Source organism: Pleurodeles waltl, chromosome 4_2, assembly GCF_031143425.1.
Source record: "Pleurodeles waltl isolate 20211129_DDA chromosome 4_2, aPleWal1.hap1.20221129, whole genome shotgun sequence".
Taxonomy (NCBI): Eukaryota; Metazoa; Chordata; class Amphibia; order Caudata; family Salamandridae; genus Pleurodeles; species Pleurodeles waltl.
In genome coordinates this window covers 658081023-658103355 of record NC_090443.1, presented here as the reverse complement: position 1 = coordinate 658103355, position 22333 = coordinate 658081023, and the positions used below count along the sequence as shown (strand labels likewise).

Here is a 22333-nt window from a genome sequence, read left to right as displayed (position 1 = left end):
TATAGCTCCCAAAAAGTTAACTGCAGTTTGTGCAAATTTGATCTGCCTTAGTGAGATTTTGGCTCCACCACTTGGGATGTAGCATCAGTAGTGAAGAGGATTCCAGGGGTCTTATAGGCCCACAGAACCCCAGTTATGTCTGTATTTTACTGTCAAAATAGTAGACAGCCAGCCCATTTTCCTTGTTTACATCAGGGCCATGGTGCTTTAGCTAAGTCCACCACAGACTGCCACATTGACTCACTAATGGATTGATTCATAGACTGACTATTTTACTCTTTGAGTCGCTATCTGACTGACACATTGTGATTTTCACATTGCTGTAGACGGAGACCTGAACCACACAAGCACCTGCAGAGACACACACATTTTTGACATTTGCTCACACATTCTGTCTCATGCACTAAAAACTGATTCTAAAAGCATAATGTGGACCTTTACACTACTTTATGTGCACACAATGTTTGATTTTCTAATGCAAATTCTCATACCTTAGTCACAGAATAAGGACTGGTAGAACTTACCATATACATTGTGCACTTTAATATGAGGTACGCCTACTAATGTGGTGAAAGATCTGCATTTGCAAACATAGTCATAGGGGCAGGTTTACTTCCTGGTAACTCCACCTCGGTAAGTTGGTAAACAAATTAAAAGAGGGTGTTCAGCATCTATTTGCAGGCAGTCCTCTACTGTGGATATACACACAAGCGTACTAATGTACTGGGCAAGAATAAATGTTTTTCAATCTTGGCAGTAGACTGGGAAATCCAACATATTTAATTACGGTTTTGAGGGCATGGAGTTATTTGAAGGTAAGCCTGTTTTCAGTATTTGTTAAGGGTGCGAACATTGTGGATGAACACCCACAAAAAAATAAACACTAAAGACGATACAAGAAATGCTTGCTAATAGTCTAACCCACTGCCAATTGTTCTAGGTAGCACTTCAATCCATTGTTTTTCGCCTCTTGTACCACTTAAAATGGAGGCCTGCCTTATGCAAATCTCTGCTCACCTTGCTCCTCAAATGAACAGTTTACCCTGAGCTGCCGGTCAAGACCCTCTCCAGAAAGAGACACAGGCCAGTTTAGGCCTTGTAAAGCTTTGTCCGTGTGCTATAGCTTAGATCCTATAGTAAAATGAGCAAGTGACCCACACCTAGTCATGCCCTTGGATACGTCCTGTGGTTTTGAATATGGTAAATGTAGAAAAATGATTTTGCCACTGAAATGTTCAATGTTGTAATGCTTTGACATATATTTTGAAAGATAAAATTACTGCATATATTTATACCTGTTAACATGCATTTACTGTTAAATGGCTTATGCTTTACATTTGAGAAATATGGGGCCACATGTACGTAAGCTTTTTCCTGTAGACACAGAATGGGTAAAATCCTTTGGTACATCTGGCCCATGGTGACAACTTCACCATGCCAGTAGTGCTCACTTTCCATTAATGCTCTCCCTGTGTAGTACTAGGCACATATTTTGTTTCTGCGACTTATGACTTGGTGAAGTGCAGACCGTTATAGGTCCTCCAGCACAGGGGACCCACAACACATTCAAAGGGATACTTGACCCATGTGGCGTGCCTTTAGTGTGTGCCCCATATGTCACAGAATGTAGTACCATCTGCCATTCTGTATATTTCTGCCAAATTTTGTAGAGTAATTTCCGTATATAGGTATATATGGATAGGTACTGTTTGGACATAGACTTATTAGGTGTTGTTTATTGTGCAAATGAGTTGCTAATCTTTAGCCCACAGCACTACGCCTCTGTAAGGCTTTGACTGGCTCTGTCTTGCTACCTAGAGATTCAAGTGACGAAAAGGGTACTTGGTTTTAGGTTTAAAGATACAAAGTACGACGGCTTCAAGATTCCAGAGTCAATGTTGTTATAATTAGGTCCCAGTACCTTCTGATTGCTATGGGACCTTCGGACCCAGAATTTTCACAGGACATAGTTGCATATATGCACTTCATAGCTAGAACTTATCATTGTTTTGCGGGTATGCTGCACAGATACAACTAAGACAAAGAGGGATGTGAATTTAAGAAAGCAATTTCTCCAATCCATGTTGGGGTTATGTCTACAGCAGGGTGATTCCTCCAAACTGTTGGTGTAAGTCTGGGTATAAGTCATAAATGTTGTGTGTGGTTATTCATAGGATTTAATTGGATGTTGACTAGACTTGTCCAATATGTGAAGTTAAGCCTGCTGAATATTTATGTATGTAGCAGTATTGTGCCAAAAACGTGTCTCCCTGGAGGAATATGGTGCAGGACCTGGAGGAATTCTTAGGCTGGAAGTGTGTCACGATCATGCTTTTGCTAAGAATAAAGAAGTGTACCATTGGCACAAAATTCCTGTAACTGGTTGGAAGCAACTAGCATGACAGATCAATCAAAAGATTTGAAAGGTCATGCACTACAAAGAGGCATCCTTGCAATGTAAGGGATGGTGGACAGATATAGTTTGTATGGGACTAATACATAAGTGTATTGGCCTACATGTATCACCCATAATGCCAGACAGGGAGCCTGACCTTTCACTATCAGTCGTCATGATGGTTTATATGGGACGGTAGGCTTGGGATATTCCTGACTGACAGTTTATTTTGCTAGCGGACAAGGATTAGTATTCATGAAGGTGAATGAATTTGGCTTGTAGCCCCAAACAACTAACGGAGATCAGATCCCCTTGATCTTTTATAGGTCGCTGTTTGTTGCGTCAGGTCTTCCTTTCCCATAAGTGAGGACCAGTTCCCTATATGCATGCTCTTCAGCCTCCCTAACCTCCTCTCAGCAAGACATTATATCTCCCTACTCTTTCTTCTTCACAAACTAACAGCATACGGGTCACATAGACTAGGTGGCATCTTGTTTGAAGGAAGTCTTTTCGAACATCCGTTCCTGGTTGTCTGATCAAAAGTTACAACACCTAACCATGCTTGTACAGTCTTTGAATTGGAAATAGCCATATTTTGGGGAGGCAGCTTATGAGAGCAGAGAGGTAGTGGTTTCCACACATACACAAGACACACTGGTTGCAGCCATACATATTTGCAAAAGATAAAACTAGACAGAAATTATGACAACTCAATCAGTAGAACCAGAGATATATGCAATTTTAAAGATTTAGGTGAAAATACCACGTAGAAGCACAAAGCGCGACTCGCAGCTATCTGGTCATGCAAGACTGTGAGAGAATCACAAGTTCAGGCTGACAGCAACGGGCCACTTTTCATTCATGAAAAGATAAAAACCTCAGGGGAGCTAAACCTAGCCACAAGAAGGGTCAAGGATCAGAGGGACACCCCTTGAGGTCAGTAACTCACTCCAGCAGAGGCCAGCAGGGCTCATGCAGATATAGTTGCAGGTCTAGGCAGCAGGGCAGCTGGGCAGATGCAGGGAGCCCCCGGAGCTTGTTGTGTCGCTCTAGCTCAGAATAGGAGGCCAGCTGGCTGACTCTTGGAGTCACTCAGCCTGAGGTGAAGGGTGCAGGTCCAATCTTCCTTTTCAGCAAGCAGAGCAGCGGAGTAGCCGTCCTTCTGACAGTGAAGCAGCACAGCAATCCTTCTTCTGTAGTATGCACAAGTCTTGGAGTGTACTGTAGAGTTGGTGTCTGAGGCTCAGTATATATACCTGGTGCTTCCTTTGAAATGTGAGAAGGTTCAAGAGGTTTCCCTTTACAAGCACACAGGTTTCCTAACTCCAGACTAACTACAAGGTGTATGCAGTTCTTTGTGTGAAGGCAGGTCACAATCTATTCAGGTTTAAGCGAAGTTCTGCCTAACTCTGGCCTTAAATCTTGCTAGTGATGGCTCATCCAGGCACACCTAAGCTCTCCATTGTGTCTGGCTTTCTAGGATGATTACGCAAAGTCCAACTGCCAACTACACCCAGTCATGTGACCCCGAGGCAGACTGCAAGCACAAAGGAGCCTATTCAGAAAGCTTACTTACAACTCATAAATTTATGTGTATGGAGTCTTTGCACTTGTGGTGGAAGCTCCACACGTAGCACCACAGTGCGGAGATTCCTTGTCCAATGCAGAGATGCCCCACTCATAAGTTTATGAGTTGTAAGTTATTTTGTGAAGCGGACCCTACATGGATAAGCCAGGAAAATGCCAACTTTCTAAAAGTGGCATTTTCAAAATTGTAACAAAAAATCTGGCTTTACTATAAACAGGATTTTTCATTACAATTCCGAAGACACCAAACATGAACTTTTTACCTTTTCCCATTTGGAAATTCAGCTTATAATATAATAGGATAGCTCCAGTGTTATTCTATTGGAGAGGTAGGCCTTGCAATAGCGGAAAAAAAATAAGAGCATTTTACCACAAGAACATGTCAAAATTTAAAAAGTACATGTTCTACTACCCAGGGGTGACGTATGTATTAAAAAGGAAGGTTTGGGCATGGCAAAAAGTTTATTTTACCAGGTCGAAATGGCAGTTTAAAACTGCACACAAAGGCTGCAATAGTAGGTCACCTACTTAAGTGGGAGGCACAATCAGTGCTAGAGGCTACTAGTAGCATTTAATTTATATGCACAGGGCACATGTAATACCAATTTGATAAGGATTTACAAATACATTAAATGTGCCAGTTGGGTGTAAGCCAATTCTACCATGTTTAGAGGAGAGAGCACAAGCACTTTAGCACTAGTTAGCAGTGGTAAAGAACATAAGTATCTTTGCAAATCCAGTGCTGGAAGTGTTGTTTCTTGCTTACTGGAGAAGACGTTTTCTCATTTAAAGTGTGCGTGGGCTGTCACGCTGAAAGCTAGCACTGGCAGTGTCCTGGTGCACGCCTACACAAGCAGTGTTCGTATTGGATATCTCTATATATCCATTTACAACTGTTTGACTAATCTTCATGCAACTTTTCCAAAAAATAAAAGTGCAGCCACCTCTGCTCCTTTCTGGAAAGTTTGAGGTAATCCGTCAAGCAATGGGCGGGAAAAAAGGGGGGTTCCAAAATGCCATTTTCCACAGGCAAATTTAGCAGCGGAACTGTGAAAAAGGCTGAACGGAATTACACAAAACTGGTGAAAATCCAGTCAGTAGTTTTTGAGAGATTAAGGTTAAAAAACGATATATCTGGATGCTTAGATTTGTGAGAGGCTCGCAAAAGTCTAGTGATCATGCATGTCCTGAAAATTGAAAGAAAATTAAAGTATAAGGGATAGGTTAAGCGTATTCTGTTCCCATGGAACATGTGGGGTTGCGTTGGTCCCAGAGGGATTGTTTTTTTTGGGGGGCAAGGGGGTTCCTCAAACCTACAGGTGTTCCGCAGGAGCTAGCGCAACCCCGGGCCTGGTCCAATGGCAGTGCAGAGGCCACACTGCCTCCCGCAAGAGTCTCCCTGGACCAGAGTATGTGCAGTATGCTGCCCATGGAGGGTTTGGTGCGGAGCCCTCCTCTGCACAGTAACGCAAGTTATAGTTACTAGAAATGACTACTTACTATTGAATTTCAGTGTTTTGTTTTTAGTTAAAAACATTACGTTTTAACCGCTGTTTTACAGTTTCTGAATTGTAATTTATATTCTCATAGGGAGAAAAAGCGGTTGATGGATGTGGCAAAGAATTACAAACCCGCTTTAAATTCTGTTTCGCAAGCTCGTGTTTTAGTAGTTGGCCCTGTTGGAGCAGGAAAGTCAAGCTTCTTTAACTCTGTGAATTCAGTGTTTCGAGGCCACGTGACAAGCCAAGCGATAGCTGGGTCTGATGCCACCAGTGTAACAACGAAAGTGAGTACAACGTGTTGCCTATTTTAAAATGTTACCATTTGTTCATGGTTTCTGATAGTATCAGTGTTTAACTGTATACATTGTAGAATTTCCTTCAACAATAAAACTGTAAATTAGAACACATGGAAGCCCAACATTTTCTAAATATAAATACTTCTCTTACGAAAAGAGAGTTCTGTAGCGACAGTGGTATGTACTGCAAGTTACAAAGTTGAAAATATGTTCATTACTTTCTCTGAATGGATAAGGTTATATTTTTTTACTTAGTAGGCCCCAATGGAGCCATTCTGTGCGTTTTTACATTAGAAGCACATGAAACATTTTGGGGGCTGAGGAGGTCTAAACCACAGACAAAACCGCACCGAGTGAGGGAGTGAAGCGAGCAGCAGAGGGGAAGAGGTGGTTGGGGGGGTCTCCTCTCGGGGAATAGCGTTAATAATAATAGCCGAATTGTACATTTAACAGCATAATTTTCAAAGACCTTCGTTATGACGCCGTAGGTTTTATGGCAGTTTGGGAAACCTGGGTATGTTTTACAGCGAGGCTTTCTATAGTTTTTCAAAATGTATAACACCTTCTGTTTCCCATTGTGCCTCTTGTAAATTGATTCCCAATTCTACTTTTTGACAACAAATCTAATTTTAAGGACCTCGGTTGGAAAATAAATACATACATCACCAGGAGAGCAGAGCTATCCCTCAATTTATAATGAAAAAGGCAGCAGAGATCCAATTCAACTTACATACTTTACATATTCATGTGCAGCGAAATAGCACAGTTATATGGTGCCAGTCTATTATCACACCGAAGCTGTCACATAAAAAAGCTATATTTATTTATGGTGAAATACCCCTCCGCTTAGCATAAAATACCCACCAGAGCAGAATCACCTGGCACCAAGGAAATTATGCATTGAAATTGGCAAGAAGTCTTCATCTCAGCATTCTTTAACACTCCTTCATTGGCTTTAAATATAAGAAACCATTTTGTCCCCGGGCTTCGGCATATTTTTTATGGAACTGTTCTAGCTTTGTCCCCTAACACCAACTTGCGATGTGGTTATTTGTAGTTTAACAAAATAAAATGAAATAAGATATTATAATTTTATTCAAAAGGCATTACCTTGACCCCTAAATTCTAGCTTTTCATTTGTTGTATAATGACGAGGTGTCAAATCCTATTCGGGGTGCAGTGGATCAAGTAGGGGGCTACTGGGCCTCAACTGCGGGGGCTACAGTCATTTGCCTGTGATGTCATACTTTGCAAACTGGGCCAAGTACAAACCCGTTATCTCTTGACTTTCAGTGGTAGCAATGGTGAGTAGTCCCGGGCTTTTCTGCGATGTTATTGTGGGGGTACAACATGCTCACAACTCCACAAACATCCAATAGCATAATAATGTAATTATCCAACTTAGTGCTTGTCTTTGTTAAAACATATGTGCTTTATTACACAGCAAAACTCAATAAAACATGTTATAACAAAAAATTTCAGGTATTCGGTAGTACTGGTGCGGAATTACTACCTTTTGGAGAGGATGCCCCTTTCCTCCTTTCCACCTCCCTTGTTCTAAGGCCGCCTGGTTTAGATATGATGACAGGTGCAGCCGTCACCCCAGATGTCTTAATCAGCCATATCAGGCTCTCGATCCTTCAGCGTGTCTCACTAACAGTTGTGAGACGTGGAAGTCCTTGCTAAGGTCTCCTGCTTGTTTTTCTCTTTCGGTGGGGGAAGACGCAAAGGCTGCAGGTTTCTCATACGGCTGCTTGTTTCTCATACTTCTGCTCCCCTTCTTCTGAGCAGATGTGGGCTGTACAGCTGTGTTTGGAGTCAGTGGCAGGTGTGCATCTGACTTTATTCAGCAGCCCTCTTCTGGGCACACTTAAGGCCTGATTAAGACCTTGGCGGAAGGGATTACTCTGTCACAAAAGTGACGGATATCCTGTCCACCGTTTTACAAGTTCCACAGGATATAATGGAACTTGTAATACAGCAGGTAGGATGTTTGTCACATTTGTGACAGAGTAATCCCCTCACCCAAAGTCGTAATCGGGCCTTAAGTCAGTCGCAGATGGGCCACAGTTCCCAGAAGGTCCTCTTTTCTCCTAAAATAGGTGAGTTATCAATTCAGTGGCTTTGTTCTTTCTGGGTTGAGGCAACAATGCAGCCCTCATCAAGTAGCACGTTCCGGGACAGAAGCTTAATCTTTTCAAGAGGGTTTTAATGTAGCTGCAGTTGCTTGATCTGATCAGGTGCACTTCAGTGCATCAGCTAGCTGTACGGTCTCTCGACCATCCAGTGGCAAGTTTCTTAAGGCAGCAGCTTAATTTCTAACAGTATAGTCTGTCCAGAGCATGTTGGACAAGTGCCACTAGCTAGCTACTGTACAAGCACATTCTTGCAATACTGGATAAGCGCTACAGGCCAGGGTCGAACTGGCATATAGGACAATCAGCCAGTTCCCGACAGGCCTGTCTCACAAGCCTCTTGTAGGCCATTTTTTGGCTATTTGCCGGCCTGTTTTATGGGCTGCTGGGCCGATTTTTACAGTTGATTTCCACAATATTAAAACAAACCTTTCCTATGGCAAGCTCAGCAGTCTTCCATACATTGCAAAACATTAATATAGAATGTTTTTAAGAATTAAACACTACCCCAATTTGAAAACATAGGACACTTTTTTTTAGTTTTCTAATTCACTAATGGGAGGCACTTTTAATTGGGTTCCTGGGCCTGGTTTTTTTTTCTCAGTCCGACCCTGCCACAGCCTTTCAAATGCCTCTTATTCTGCTCTGCAGAACCAAGCAGGAGCTCTGGCTGTGACGGCAACTGAATTAGTGTTAGGATTTAGCCACGCTCTCTTAGGTGTTGGAGCACACTTTAGGCTAGCGCTATGACTGCATAAGCAGGCTGAACAGGAACATCTGCCTTGGCACACTTGGGCAGTACCAGAAGTCCTCACTTTGACTATAGTGACCATTTTAGATCTAGAACCAGCAGGCCTCCTTCACAGTTTATCACTGTACAAGTGGAAATTTGAGTGGTGGGACAGGCTGCCACTTCTGTGAAACCGATATAAAGATCCGGTCATACTAATATTTCTAAAAACATAAGGCCTCATTATGAATCTGGTGGTCACTAGAATGCTAGACTAATGGATGGCAGTCAGACCGCTATCAGCGAGGCAGTCCGACTGCCCCATTACAACCCTGGAGGTCGGGCTGCCAGGAAATCGCCAGCTCTGCCAGGTTTGGAGACCCCAGTGTTTGGAGGTGGCAGCTGTCTTAATCCACCAGGACAGTGCAGGGGATTACGACCCCCTTCTCTGCCAGCGGTTTTGTGGCGGTACCACCACCAGGAAAATCCTGGTGGAGTATGAGTGCGGGTGGGGTCAGGGGGGGCCCATGCACTTGGCATGGGCACTGCAGGGCCCCCCTGGCCAGCACCATCGTAACGTTTAGACAGTGAACATTGGGAGGGTGCTGGTGCACCCTGCGCTCTGCAGCATTGCTGCTGGCTCGATCACAAGCCGGAGACAATGTTGTTGGCTGTTTCCTGCTAGGCCAGTGGGCGGAAACTCAAGTTTTCGCCCGCTGACCTAGCGGAAAAACTCTTAATGGGGCTGGCGGGGAGGTAGCCTGTGTGGTGGCAACCTCCCTGTCGGAATCCACCAAACTCATAATCAGCCCCATAGTATGCTGCCATTGTTAAACTAAACGTGTGAAGCTGTGAAAGGGATATCAGCCCTCTGTCACTATGAATGGTGTATTTGGTGCACCTATACAGATCCAGGATAGGTCAAGGACTGAATTCACTTCAAGGAAACTACCTAGGCTTTTACACACACACAATTATTGTGAAGTTGGGACTAAAATTCTAAGAAACAGGACACCAAAGACAGTTGGAAGTTTGGGGAAATGGGACACTACTGTACACCATGCAGGGGCATACTTGTCCTAACACCAGGCTTGCCTCCCAAATCATCTTGTCATTTTCATCAATCATTCTCATCATTACTGCTCTGTATGGTCAGTATGCGTAATATTCTCATGTACAGACTCTTGTTATGCCTTCTTTTGGCCTTAGGTGTTTGGAATTCTAATGCCATGAGTGTTCTTCAGGTCTATGGATGTTCACCATATTCCAGAGGACCCTTCATATGCCAGAGAGATTCATCATATTCCAGGGTAGTGCACAATGAGGCTGGGATTTCCACAGGATTGTGGTAATGGTCAACTGATACCAGGCATGTCCAGCATACACCAAGCAAATCTCTGTATGCCAGGCTTGGCTACTAGTTTTAAGAAATGATGGACGTCCTTGATAGCTGTGAGAAATGAATTATGCCAAACACTTGAGATGCTTGCTTCCAAGTTGCTAGGATTGCTCACGATAGGCCCACTAACTGTATGAAAGAGGCACTTTAGATTTGCCATACAACGGGATGCCCTCTGAATGTCTCACACAGACACAGGCTGACATACTTATACATAGACAGACAACCCCATCAATACTCCACCCAAAGTGAAAAGACTTACACTCTAAAGTATGCTCAAGTCCTGCCCTTAGCATCTGCTCCAGATTCCCTAGTAGTTTACAACATATCTTGAACTTAGATGGTCTAAAATTATGTTCCGAATAAGCAGAGGGTGATGTTTCTGAATAACAGTTTTTCTACAAACTGCTTTTTGTATTACTATTTTAATTTATTCCAGTGTCCTTTTAGCAAGAGGTCACTCGACAATAAAATAAAACAGCATAGGCTTCTTCAGATTCATAAACACCAAATAAATGCAGCATTGTTGATTTCCCACTTACCTTTCTTACAAAGAGCAGCAAAGTACAAAAACAGTATTGCATTTTACATGCGAGGGACAAATAGTTACGACATTTGGAAGGAAATGCACCTTTATGAAAGAATATGAAGGCTTTTGGATTTGACTTATGGAGGACACCTGGTAACGAATTGCAGAACTGTACCATCCTGCAAGAATATCATAATTTATTAGAGTAGCAAAAGCGGATAGGTACATTTTTATGCTGCAGCCATAGCCCCTCAACTTTGGGTGGAACATTTCATATAGTTGCATCTTACTCAGGAGGGCATTTGGGTTCAGATTTACGAAGCCCTTTTGTCGCCATTGCATCACACAAGGTGGCGCAAGGCAACTCAAGGGCTTCAGTGAAATTTACTAAGCCATGCAAAACCGCCTTGCGTAACTCTGTGTCTTTGTAAATCTAGAGTAGAGCACGGCAGCGCAGGTTTCTTCCTTGCATTAGTCTGTCCTGGGAAAGCATTTGTGGGTGAAGCGTAGATGTTTCCACTTACCACCCATGGATTTTGGCACATTCCCAGATTTACTTAGACTAATAAACCTGGGAATGCATCAGAATGCTACATCGTCCCAAGTGAGGCGTAATGCAGCAGCATGCTGCAGCACACGTAAAAAGAGGAAAAAGCTTAATGGGACTTTTTTTTTTTTTTTTTGCAGGAAGGGATACCTTCCTGTACAAAAACAATCCTGGGTGTAACACAGGCACCCATACACCATGGCGCAAGGGTGCCTACATTGGCTCTAGGCTGCACTCGGTGAAGCAGTACTAAGGGACATCAGACATGTGCCAAATCTTGGTAGAAATGGCGTATTCCTACCCTCTTACTGTCACGCAATGCAGCATCTTTACTTTCTCCGTTGTGTTGGGTGACTTGTTAGTAAATCTGCCCTTTAGTAACCTGAGTTATTGCAGTATTGTGCAGACTTGTTACGCAGTTTCTTCTGGCTTAAGAGGTACATCTAGTAAAGTTTCGAAAGGCTACAGTCTTGTTAAAGACTTCGCAAAGTTTTGTCTGACTCTGAAAGGACATCTGGTAATTACTTAGGTAACTGGAACTATGTGAAAGGTCATAATGATTGGCTTTGCTGATGCTTGTTATTATTATTATTTCTTCCATAACAGGTATTCCAGACAGTCACATAGAATGTAGTTGAATAAAACATGCCACACAGCTTTTTTTGCATTCATTTCATTAACGTTGTGCACAGTTTAGTTGGTATTGATTGTCACAATTATTTTAATGTATATGCACTTCTATTGGTTAAAAGACAAATTTTAAGATTCAGATTATTAAATGCATGACTTCCTTCCCACAAGTTAGAGATTGCAGTTACAGGTGGAATTCCAAGTATTTGGTCTCATTTGTAACAAGCCCTATGTTCTTTTGGTTTTTCTTTTTCCCTTCTCCTCCCTCTGTGTCCCTTTTTCCTCCCTTGTCGCGTTACTGTATGACTTCGAACATCAGTTACCTAACTATTTCATGCAGTTGAATAGTCATTAAAAAAAACTTTCTACCCCTCTCAGAATTATGTTCACACCATTTAAATTCTCCCAAAAATATATTAAAATGGCGAGATACATGTGCTTAGGGTTTCTTGTCAGTGTATTATCGAGCTAATAGACGCATGCCCGTCTGTATGAAGACCTTTGATGGTACTTAAAGTCCTCTTTTGATAATAACTTGTTTCTTATAGCTTTTCATACCGTACATCTGTAATTTCGAAGAGGTGTAATAGACCTAGAAGCCTGTCTCCGATGGCTCCTAAATGATTTCTTCCAGAATGTGCCGATGCAATCCTTTTCTTCCTCTTCTATATCTCTGGTTTTCTATTATCTTCCAATGCTCACAACTATCACGTTGTCTCTTAAATTTCGTGCCTCAGTTATCTGCTTCAGGTGACCTAAATGCATAGTATTCTGTTTCAGCATTTTCCTGACCAGACAAATGAACGTTCAAGCCGTTGTTTTATTGGATCAGTACTTTAAAATAAAGCAATGTCCACCACTAAGCACTCTTGGAAGACATGTTGGGTTTGTCTTTTTTGTCCAATTGGTCATACAAAAGCTTTCTTCGTCAACTCCTTAAACCTATATCACGCCTGTTGTGTTTACAGTTTAGAGCATACAATATCAAAGATGGAAAAGGTGGAAAATCATTGCCCTTTGTCTTATGTGATTCCATGGGACTGGAAGAAAAACCAGGCGCAGGTCTGAAGACTGAGGACGTACCAAAAATACTAGAGGGTCATGTTCCAGATAACTACCCAGTGAGTAATTCAGAAATTCATAAAAGCTTGTTCGCTAGAACATGTTTCAAAATAATTGTGATATTTAGTGTGCTATATCCATTTACTTGTATAGAACTCTGTAGACGTTTTCTTCGTCATATTTATGTATAGATATATAGCTATAGGATATGTTACAGGTCACCGTGTAACTTGGTTAAATATTGCCATTAAGGGGGTCTGGTGACATTAACCATGAGGCCAAGGGCTAAATGATTTTCAATAATACTAGATGTCAAAATGGCAGTACTGAACATAGTAGTTGTTGCATATTTTTTGGATCGCATTTATTTTTGGTGTACTTATTATGAAAACATATTTTTCTTCAAATTGCAGCTTCCGGTTGTCAAGAATTAGAATTAGACTGTTAAGTTTTTGTTTACGTCTATGAATAAATTGTTCCTAAAAGGATGGACAATGTGACCATTTGTGCCATCATTGACATGTAAACTATGCATATAAATGTTTTGAGAACATTACAGTAAATACAATTATTGAATTTTACCATGTTTTCAACATCACAAAGATGAAATGTAGGTATTGTCACAGTCAATTGAATTTTCCTTGTACGTTTCTGCCAACTGGGGCACATCGTGTGTGACACCATCAGCCAGGCAAAATTAACCTCGATTCTATGTCTTGCAGTTTTACGTTACCCATTGTAAATATAGACCTTGCATAAGATGTCACATATGATGTAGTTTTCAGCTACAGAAGAGTGCATGGGTGCCTGTATGTGCGTTGTGTATGTTGCTAAGTGGCCCTTCAAAGTTTTTGCATTTATGAGTGTCTGTGCAAAAGAGGCTTCTCTAAATATGGTGTCATCCGCAAATTACGTTTCTCCCTTTATTCCTATTACTAAGGTGCTTTGGAAAGAAAATCTGAAATTACCCATGTTTGTCTTCCAAAATGTTGTGCTTCCCTGTTGCAAAATCTCAGGTGCTCATTGTCAGTGTTCTCTTCAGGCATGACACCATGGGCACTTGAGGTACAACATCCAGCGTTTCAGTGAGGGACATTGCCCTAATGTCTCATGATAGCATCACCCTGGGCTGATGCACATGACCTTTGGCCCCTCCCTGAAGCACATTGCCATGTGCCCCCTGCTCCGCCCATCAGGTGCCCTACTAATTCACATCAGTACTTCATCTTTGTTCATCTTCACAGTCCTTACCCATGCATGTGACTCATCCTGGAGACATATTTTGGCCCTACGTTTTTTTCAAATTTATTTTATTCTCTTTCCGCAATGGGAGTAATTTAAGAGGGTTAGCTTTCCACATTAAGACCGTTGAAGCAGATGCCTTGCATGAAGTTCCAACCTGGTTCCTACTCTTTCATTAGCGTGGGAGTGCCTTTTCTAAAGTGTTTGCCTTTTCATCCCTTTTCTAATGGGGCCATATTGTGTGAGGTACATTTGTGCCAACCTTCTCTGACCCTTGGAAAATTATTGCAGTCCCATCCTTCTGATAGTGAATAAATGCATGATGGGTCAGGGTTCAATCAGCCACGCTGTGGATGAAGTGCTTTTTTATGCCTCTCTCTGCGCTCTGACTTGGGGTGTGTGCTGTCCATGAAGCTCTGTGTGAAAGGCAATACTATCAAAAGTTTCTGGACTTTAAGGCCGGTGGAACCCTACTGAGCTCCTGTTGCAGGTGATCCGAATTAGTTTTTGGACCTGGCGCTTGGTCGTCCTCGTGCATTGCCTGTATGTTTTCTTTTGTGTGTGACGGAAGACACTCATCTGCCATCTTACTGATAGTCTAAATTCTGGTAGTTGTGTTGTGAAGTGATCAAGCAACCTACCTATGTTGTGTCTGATTTTATCCCCTTATTAGTAGTAGTGCCTTGTTTTGCTATATGCCACCCCTTTGCCGTTTCGGAGTGCTGTTTATTGCAGACTGTGAGGAAATAGTCTTTTTGCAGGTTGCTTCTCCCACACTTTTTACCCCCATTTGGACTATTAGCTGTTGGTCTTTCAACTCTGAGAGTGCACTGATGTCTGCTGTCCAGACCTCAGTGGCAGTGCTCAGTCCCTTCACAAAAGTTATGTTGAATTGGGTGTCCCCAAATGGCAAGTACTGGCTTACCTACAAGTCGCTAGTGATGGTACCCAGGGCATGTAAGGCAGAGTGTCCACACAAGGCTGCAGCACTGGTTGTGCCACCCTGTGTGAGACAAAGTAAAAACATGGCTCCCAGCCTGCCACTACAGACTGGAAAGGCAGTGTCACACTGTCAGTTCGACTTTTCCATTACCATTAATGACAAAATCCCCAAGTCCCTCAGTATATGTAAGTCTCATCTAAGGAAGGCTTAGCAAGCCCTATGGCTAGGAGCTGTATATTATTAAGCAATGCATATAGTTTCATATATGTCTTAGCAGCAAAGCCCAAAACGTTGTTTTGCTGAGAAAAGTTAGTAGCCCCTTTGGCTAACACAGGGTAACCGGGTGGCGTCCTAAGCTGGCTAACTTGTGAATGGGACTGGCTAACTGGGTACTGTTAGGTATCAAATTAATCGTGGAATTGAATGCGACGTGATGGTTAAGTCTACACATATGTCACTTTTAAAGTTAAGCAACTTTCAGAAAGTTGCCACACTATGCTCCAACTAGTACACAAAGGCTCTGTCACACAGACAGCTTTCCGACTGCCTGAGTAGACATGTGAATGATTCCCAGACTCTGGACCCAAGGCAGTTGCTGCAGAGTTAGGTGTGACCTCCTCCGGGATGGCCACTCGGTGTGTTCTCCCAAAATGTGATCTTGAAAAGGTAAGCTGCCTTTGAAGGGCAAATGGTGATAACAGTCTCTAGCAGGCTGCCTTTTGTTCCTGTAGACAATTTGGAGACTGGGACAGAGAGGGAACCCAGTGCTGTTTTTTCCCATTTGGTTTGTAGCCCTTATGTGGCCACATCTCTGGGGTGAGCTACCAAGGTCCTGACAACCGAGGAAGGTTTGTGCAATCTTGAAAGGGGTAAGAATGTTGCTCTTCGGGATAACCAGATGCCACACAATATAGGAACTCCATCACCCAATAGAAGGGGACTGACTAGCCCATTGACTAGTGACCACCTTGGCCCCTCGGTGTTCTTTCCTGCAATAAATATGGCACCCCTTGCACCCTGCCCCTCAGTACACCGTGGACTTGGAGAAAGGGCCGATGGAAGAACATCCTGCTGACACTGAAATCAAGAAATTAAGCAGAGTCTGCACCGTCGGAAGGACTGCACCTGCTGCAATTTGTGCTAGTAAATTTTGAGTCGTGTCCAAAGCTCCTTGCTTGGGGAAAAGTTGATTCTCAACCCCAGATCATGGAAGTGACTTCAAGTTTTGGTTGGTTGGCACCCTGGAACAGCACCAGGGACATTAAAGTTGGTAGTCACGGCAGACGTTTTGCTGCTAACAGACGCTGGGCACTTCAGGAGACTAAATCAAGATAGCCAAAGTTGCACCAATGTCTTCTGGACCTGTGGATGTTGTCTGTTGTTAAATTCATTGCCCAAGAGGGACATTAGCCCCCTCCAAAGATTTGCAGCCTGACCGCTGTGTCTCGAAAACCGAAGGTCTGCTGCTGTTGCCCTTCTATGACCAAAAGAGGATTTTGTGGCAACCCAAGTTCAGTGGCCAATGTCGCTTTTCCTCGTGGACTGAGGGCTCACCCAGAACATACCCTCATCGATCACACAGCATCAGGAGCACCTTTTCATCCTTTATCCCTAGCATCAGGACCACTCCATTGTCTATGGTGGTGGTCTCTTAAACATTAGAACTGAACTGGAAAAGGCTCAGATGACAAGGTAACTGTCCATAGTATCCTTACTGGCCTCCTAGATCTCTGCCCTGTTGGAAGTGATCACACAACTCGGGTCAGAGAAGCGGAACAAACTCCTTCTACTTTTCAAAAGGTTAAAAAAGTTTGTCGGCCATTGCTTGCTTGCAGTTGATAAAAAGTTATTAAATGCTTTAAAAATTCATATCTCCAGAACCTTCTGATGAATTTTGATGATCATGGACTTTGGAAATTCATAAAAATATGTTCTATGTTTATAAATTGGTGTTGTGTATCTTTCTTGTGTTGCGACTTTCTTATTTTGTTGTTTGGTGCTGTTAAGTGCTTTACACATAGTTCCTTTGCCAACCCTTATTGCTCGCAGCCACAGATACCCAGGGTTGAGCTTAAGTTTAAGGAAACAAGCCTGAGTGGGCCTAAGATGGTATTTGTGAGTGTACTGCACAATAAGACCCCACAGCCATTTCATATAGTACACCCAAATCCTCACACAGACATTACTGTTTATCCCATTTTCTACGATTGGTTTGCTGATGTGTTGGATATTGCTTTGAATATTTTGCCTGCAAGTCTTGTGCTTGGAGCTGACTGCTGAAAAGTTCCCTCTTGTTTTTACGTGGTGCATTGTTGGAACTGATGACTATGGCTGCCTGTGACTTGACTGGCATTTTCCTATTTGCAGTAAGGAGATACAATCACCTAATAAGTAATGAAAACAATTATTGTCACTAATATACTTAAAGTTTACTTGCATTTACAGGTAGAAATAGGTTTCTTACTTCAATTGTACTCTTTCTTTCATGACTTCCTGTAAATTCAGATTTTGAATGTATACGTTATTCGTTTTCTTTGCTCATTTGCTGGTTGCATCTCATTACTGTACATTTTGAACCCACTGCGAAAGAGGATCTTACCTGAAACAGGTGCACTCGCACACTATACTTCCTCCTTTATCCATCTGTGGCTTTCTTCCTCAGCACTCTTTTGGGCCTATTGCTGTGCTGTCTGCCCCAATTTTCATTGCTTGTTATTTGGCTAGTGGGATGCCATCTTGATTAGTGTTTTTCACCATGAACAAACTTTTGTTTTTGCATGCTATGCAGATTCCCTACATTTGTTAACTGTCCACACAAGGGCTAATTGCCCCATATCTTGCTTTTCAGACCCCTTATGTCCTTTTCTTCGAAATCCTACTGCTGGCTTTTCCAGTTTTACTCAGCATTCCCATATGATTGGTGTTGGTTCCTCTGGACGTTTCATGATGGGGTTATTGTTTTCTTTTGTCATGGTTGTGTCTGCTGTTTTTTCCCCTTTGTGATACTGACAGCAGGTTCTTTGCATTGTCCTTCTGGGGTTGTTTTAGGGTTCACCCATTCTATCTGAGTTGGGACTATTGTTCCTGGTCACTGGACTATGGTGCCTGCTCATTTTAAATCACTCCACTTCCTGCCTTTGACTGCAAAGAGTCCTGGCTCATTGTTGGGTGGAAGCTTTTCCTCGGTCTTGGGTGTGTACTTTCTTCATCATGGAGCTATTACTGTTGTGCCTCTGACACTGTCTCTGCCTGTTCCTTACATGGGTGTTAGTTTCCCTGCCATGGGGACTACTCCCTCTGTATTGGATTGCCACATTTGTCCTCCTAATTCATTCCCTGACTGACATTCTATTAGTTAAAGCTTCATTGCCACTATCCACATGGGCCCATGTCTCCTTTTGTTTCCTTACTATAGTGCAGTGTTTAAAAGACCAGTTTCAAGCATGGCGTTTCAGATCTACTTTGGTCCTTTTCTTGTGGTTGGATGCCTTATGGTGTTCCTTCCTTATAGATCTTGGCTGGTAAGTTGCATTTTGGAATTCTTTTTCTTGTGGCCTCTGGGTTATGTCCTTGGAATCTTGTTCTGGGGAGCGTGGTATTGGTATTCTTACTGTTGACATGGATGTGTCTACCTACTCCCACTGTAGTGTCTCTGTAGATGTCTATTCCTCTTCCTCTGACTGTGTGCTGCTGCATCTTGTACTACCTGAAATCTGCGCAGAGGTTATTTTGGAAGACCTGCTGGCAGAGAATTACAGTAATCAAATCAAGATATTATCAAAGCTTGCTTCTGAATTTTTCTAGACAACAAATAGTGACAGGAATCTCAATTTGTTCCTTCAAATAAAGCTTGGAGTTAAAAATGGCCCCCTGGTTTCTGGTGTGTTGGGAAGGAGAAGGAAGAGTTTCCAGATTTTCAGGCCACTAATGTTTTATCAAGTTAGAAATTAAATCTTAATGCTTGTAGGTTTTGTTTGCTAGAATTTAGTTTAGCGCCGTAAAGAAATATGAAGCACACACAGAGTTTAATTTGGGATTTGTAGGGCACGTTTTCCTTTTATCTCTGGTAGAGTAGAACCAAGAGTTCTCCCCCCTCTACTAAGTCACAGGCCCCCAACAACACTGAATCAGACATTAGATATTACTGAATTCTTCTCACAAGCAATGACTCACCCAGGAATTAATAACACACATCCTCTCTGGGTAAGCATTTTGATGGTGAATGTGAACAATCTGACCAACATCCCTTTACTTTAAGGCCCTCATTCCCAATCAGACCAGTAAGTTGTGTAATGGAGTAATACTGTATGCACTATTACTGCTTGTAGAATTACTGTATGTATCTCTATTCTATAGAGAGTTTTGTTGCAAGGTCTGTACTAGATCTCCATTTTAGATTTGTATTTTTAGCTTGACATCTTTTTCTAAAAGCAACGTTTCACATACATTTCCAATAACATGAGGAGAATATGCTGCACAGGCATTTACTCTTGGTAGGCATTGTCGCCCTTTATTCTGTATATTCAGTCCAGGGATGAATAGTCAGTAGGTGATGCCCTCCTTTTTGCTTTCTGTGCTCTTGAGGAAACAATCCCTTAATACTAGCCACACCCAAGTAGCTGTTCTGAATCACAATACAATAAGGAACGTGTTTTATTATATAAATATTGTCCATGCTACAGTCATCTAGGGGAGCACTTTATGCCGGATTATCATGGAACAGCTGTGAACTGTGACTGACTACAGCCCTCCTGACTCAGACCTCTATCCTGCAAAGGAATATAACCTTTACACTTAAACTGGCTTCCTGGCATCTAAGACCAAGGCATGGGGGTTAGACTATCCAAGCTGATCTGGTAAAGGGTACTCCCATTATGTTGTCTTTAGTATACTATTGGATAAAGATAGGAGTGAGGTAACACTAGGAACAACATGGTTGAATTATTTATATTGTTCACCATTCTAATAATGCTGATTACAGTAACATGTCTCATCTTTCTATTAATCCCAGCTCATGCTTTCTTTGCAAGAATACAGTCATTTCAATAAATGTTTTGAAAATGCATTTTCGTATGTTTCTCGTGTTTACCTTTGGCATGCAAGAGTGACAAACAAAAGGGTTAGATCTGTTTCCATAGATTCCTTGGGAATCAGAGTGTTCATGTTCCAGGTTACCACTAACATCTCTTACCCTGGTCAGTTTAGGTGTTTGGATGTGTTACTGTGAGCTAGCCAAAAACAAACCAACATTTACTGTTGATACAAATAGAAGAAGGGCCTGATTTAGAACCCGGAGGACAGGTTACTCTGTCACAACGGTGACAGATATCCCACCTGCTGAAATCTAAATCCCATAAACTATAATGGGATTTAAATCCCAGCGGACAGGATATCTGTAACCGTTGTTGACAGAATAGCCCACCCGCCAGGTACTACGTCAGGCCCTAGTCTTTATTTAGTGATGTTCTTGTTGTTACATACACAGTCCTATTAATTCATAGGAACCATGTAACAGTTTCTATAGGTTACACCTTGAGGAATTAGTCACATCAGAAAAGGCCTGGAATTTGAGAATTACATGCAAAAATTGTCCTAGTAACAGTGATTTTTGATGTCGTCCTACATTCTATAGGGGACCCAAATTGTATCATTCTTAATCCTGCAGCAGTACAACATTCCAACGGTATCAATAATTTTGGGTATGAAATTTCTGCACCAGAAATACCACAACTCTCAAAATGCAAGACCTGTGTTGTACTGTGCGTCCCATTACTGCTTTTCAACAATTATTGATTGTTTTCTATTGCTAAGGTTCCTTCTGTTAACACCATTATGTACAGGACGAATGCTGAGCCCTAAACAAATAAAAAATAAACGGGGTGTAGCTGTGTATTTACATGGAAATCATTATGAATCCCTTTGATTGTGTTTTGCAACATTAATATAAAAACCATAAAAAGAAGCATTCATAAAAAATGCTTACAATAGAGTTTGCGTTTATTTGCACATAATTGCTACTTCATTTCCTAATAAAATACAGTACAGAATAACCGTACATATCTGAAGCAAAAGACTAATCTGATTATTTCAAACACAGTTCAACCCTACAGCCGCCATCCAATCCACTTCCCTTGGTTACATCAAGTCTCCATCTCTCAAGGACAAAATCCACTGTGTCGTGTTTGTTCTGGATGCCTGTAAGGTTGGAATTCTCTCCGAAGAACTGGAAAAGCAGCTGAGAACAATACGTTCCGAGATTATCCTGCATGGTGAGTTTGGAAACAAAAAATGAAAAGCTGTACTACTTTAAAATAGACTTCTACGTTTTGCCCGATTGTTTGTCTTCGAACAAATATTTCAGGAACCCTATTTAGGAACTATAGTCCCATGTATACTAGCCTGGTGTAGAAATTGGTCCAACATGCAATGGACTGGCTGAAACTACACTTGTTCCTACCGAGTCTGAAAAAGCTATTAGCATTTAGTTAATATAGCTAGTTTATGCAAGGCCTTATGCACGTGCATAGAAATATACCCAGCATTATAGGCACAGAGACGAAGATTTAGTGCTTGTTTTTTTACACTGCTAGATAACTGCACTTCTCTGGCAGCACTTTCATGTTTTTTCCTGTAAATCATTGCTCCCATTCTGGAGTACATTGTACCTATACGAGCTGTAGGTAAATAGAATGTAGTCAGTAAAACCGAAAGAAGGAAACGTTCTGCCATATTGTAGTTAATCTTCCTACAATAATTTGCACTTCTCATTAGAGTGCTTATTCTCCTTTCATGTTTTGTAACTAAATCTGTTACCCATAACATTCTTTCAGATGCACATACTAGTTTCCAATATTTTAGTAATCCTCTCACTCCTAGAGTAGAGTGGTATAGTTAAAAAAAAAAAAAAAATCTGATATAACAAATGAGCATAGCATATTTATTAACGTCAGCACGTACCTCAGAACATCAGAATACACCATGCCTAATTTTACTTTTCAGGTGTGGCAAGGAAAGGCCATGTGCGCATTTCAGTGCTTGGCAACCCTTTATTTTATTGAGCCAATGTATAGCCTTGTTTTTCTCTCTGGCTTATGCGGCAATTTTTGCAGCATATTTATTGCAGCAATTGTTTTTTGTAGTAGTTGTTCTTCTTGCAGCTGTATTGGCTAGCTGTGCAGCTTTTTTTTAATTTTTTTTAACCGAACTACTATTATAACGATTACATTCGTTTTAGTATTATTCAACATTTGCTGATAGCCATACAATTAGTTGACAATTGCTAAAACGTTTTTGTCGAATGTGATAGTTTTCAGCACCAAAAGCAAGTTTCATATGT

At 41.8% G+C, this 22333-nt stretch overlaps 1 protein-coding gene across 5 annotated transcripts in view; it reads left to right on the top strand.

Moving 5' to 3' along the window:
* The window catches only part of LOC138293160 (interferon-induced protein 44-like), a 260617-nt gene that overhangs the window by 181913 nt on the left and 56371 nt on the right, over window positions 1-22333 (top strand). For all 5 annotated transcript variants that reach the window (XM_069232216.1, XM_069232218.1, XM_069232215.1 and 2 more), the window contains 3 exons: window positions 5573-5768; window positions 12719-12871; window positions 21095-21266. In XM_069232216.1, the coding sequence (XP_069088317.1) occupies window positions 5573-5768; window positions 12719-12871; window positions 21095-21266 (521 nt within the window). The remainder of the gene's footprint in view (window positions 1-5572; window positions 5769-12718; window positions 12872-21094; window positions 21267-22333) is intronic.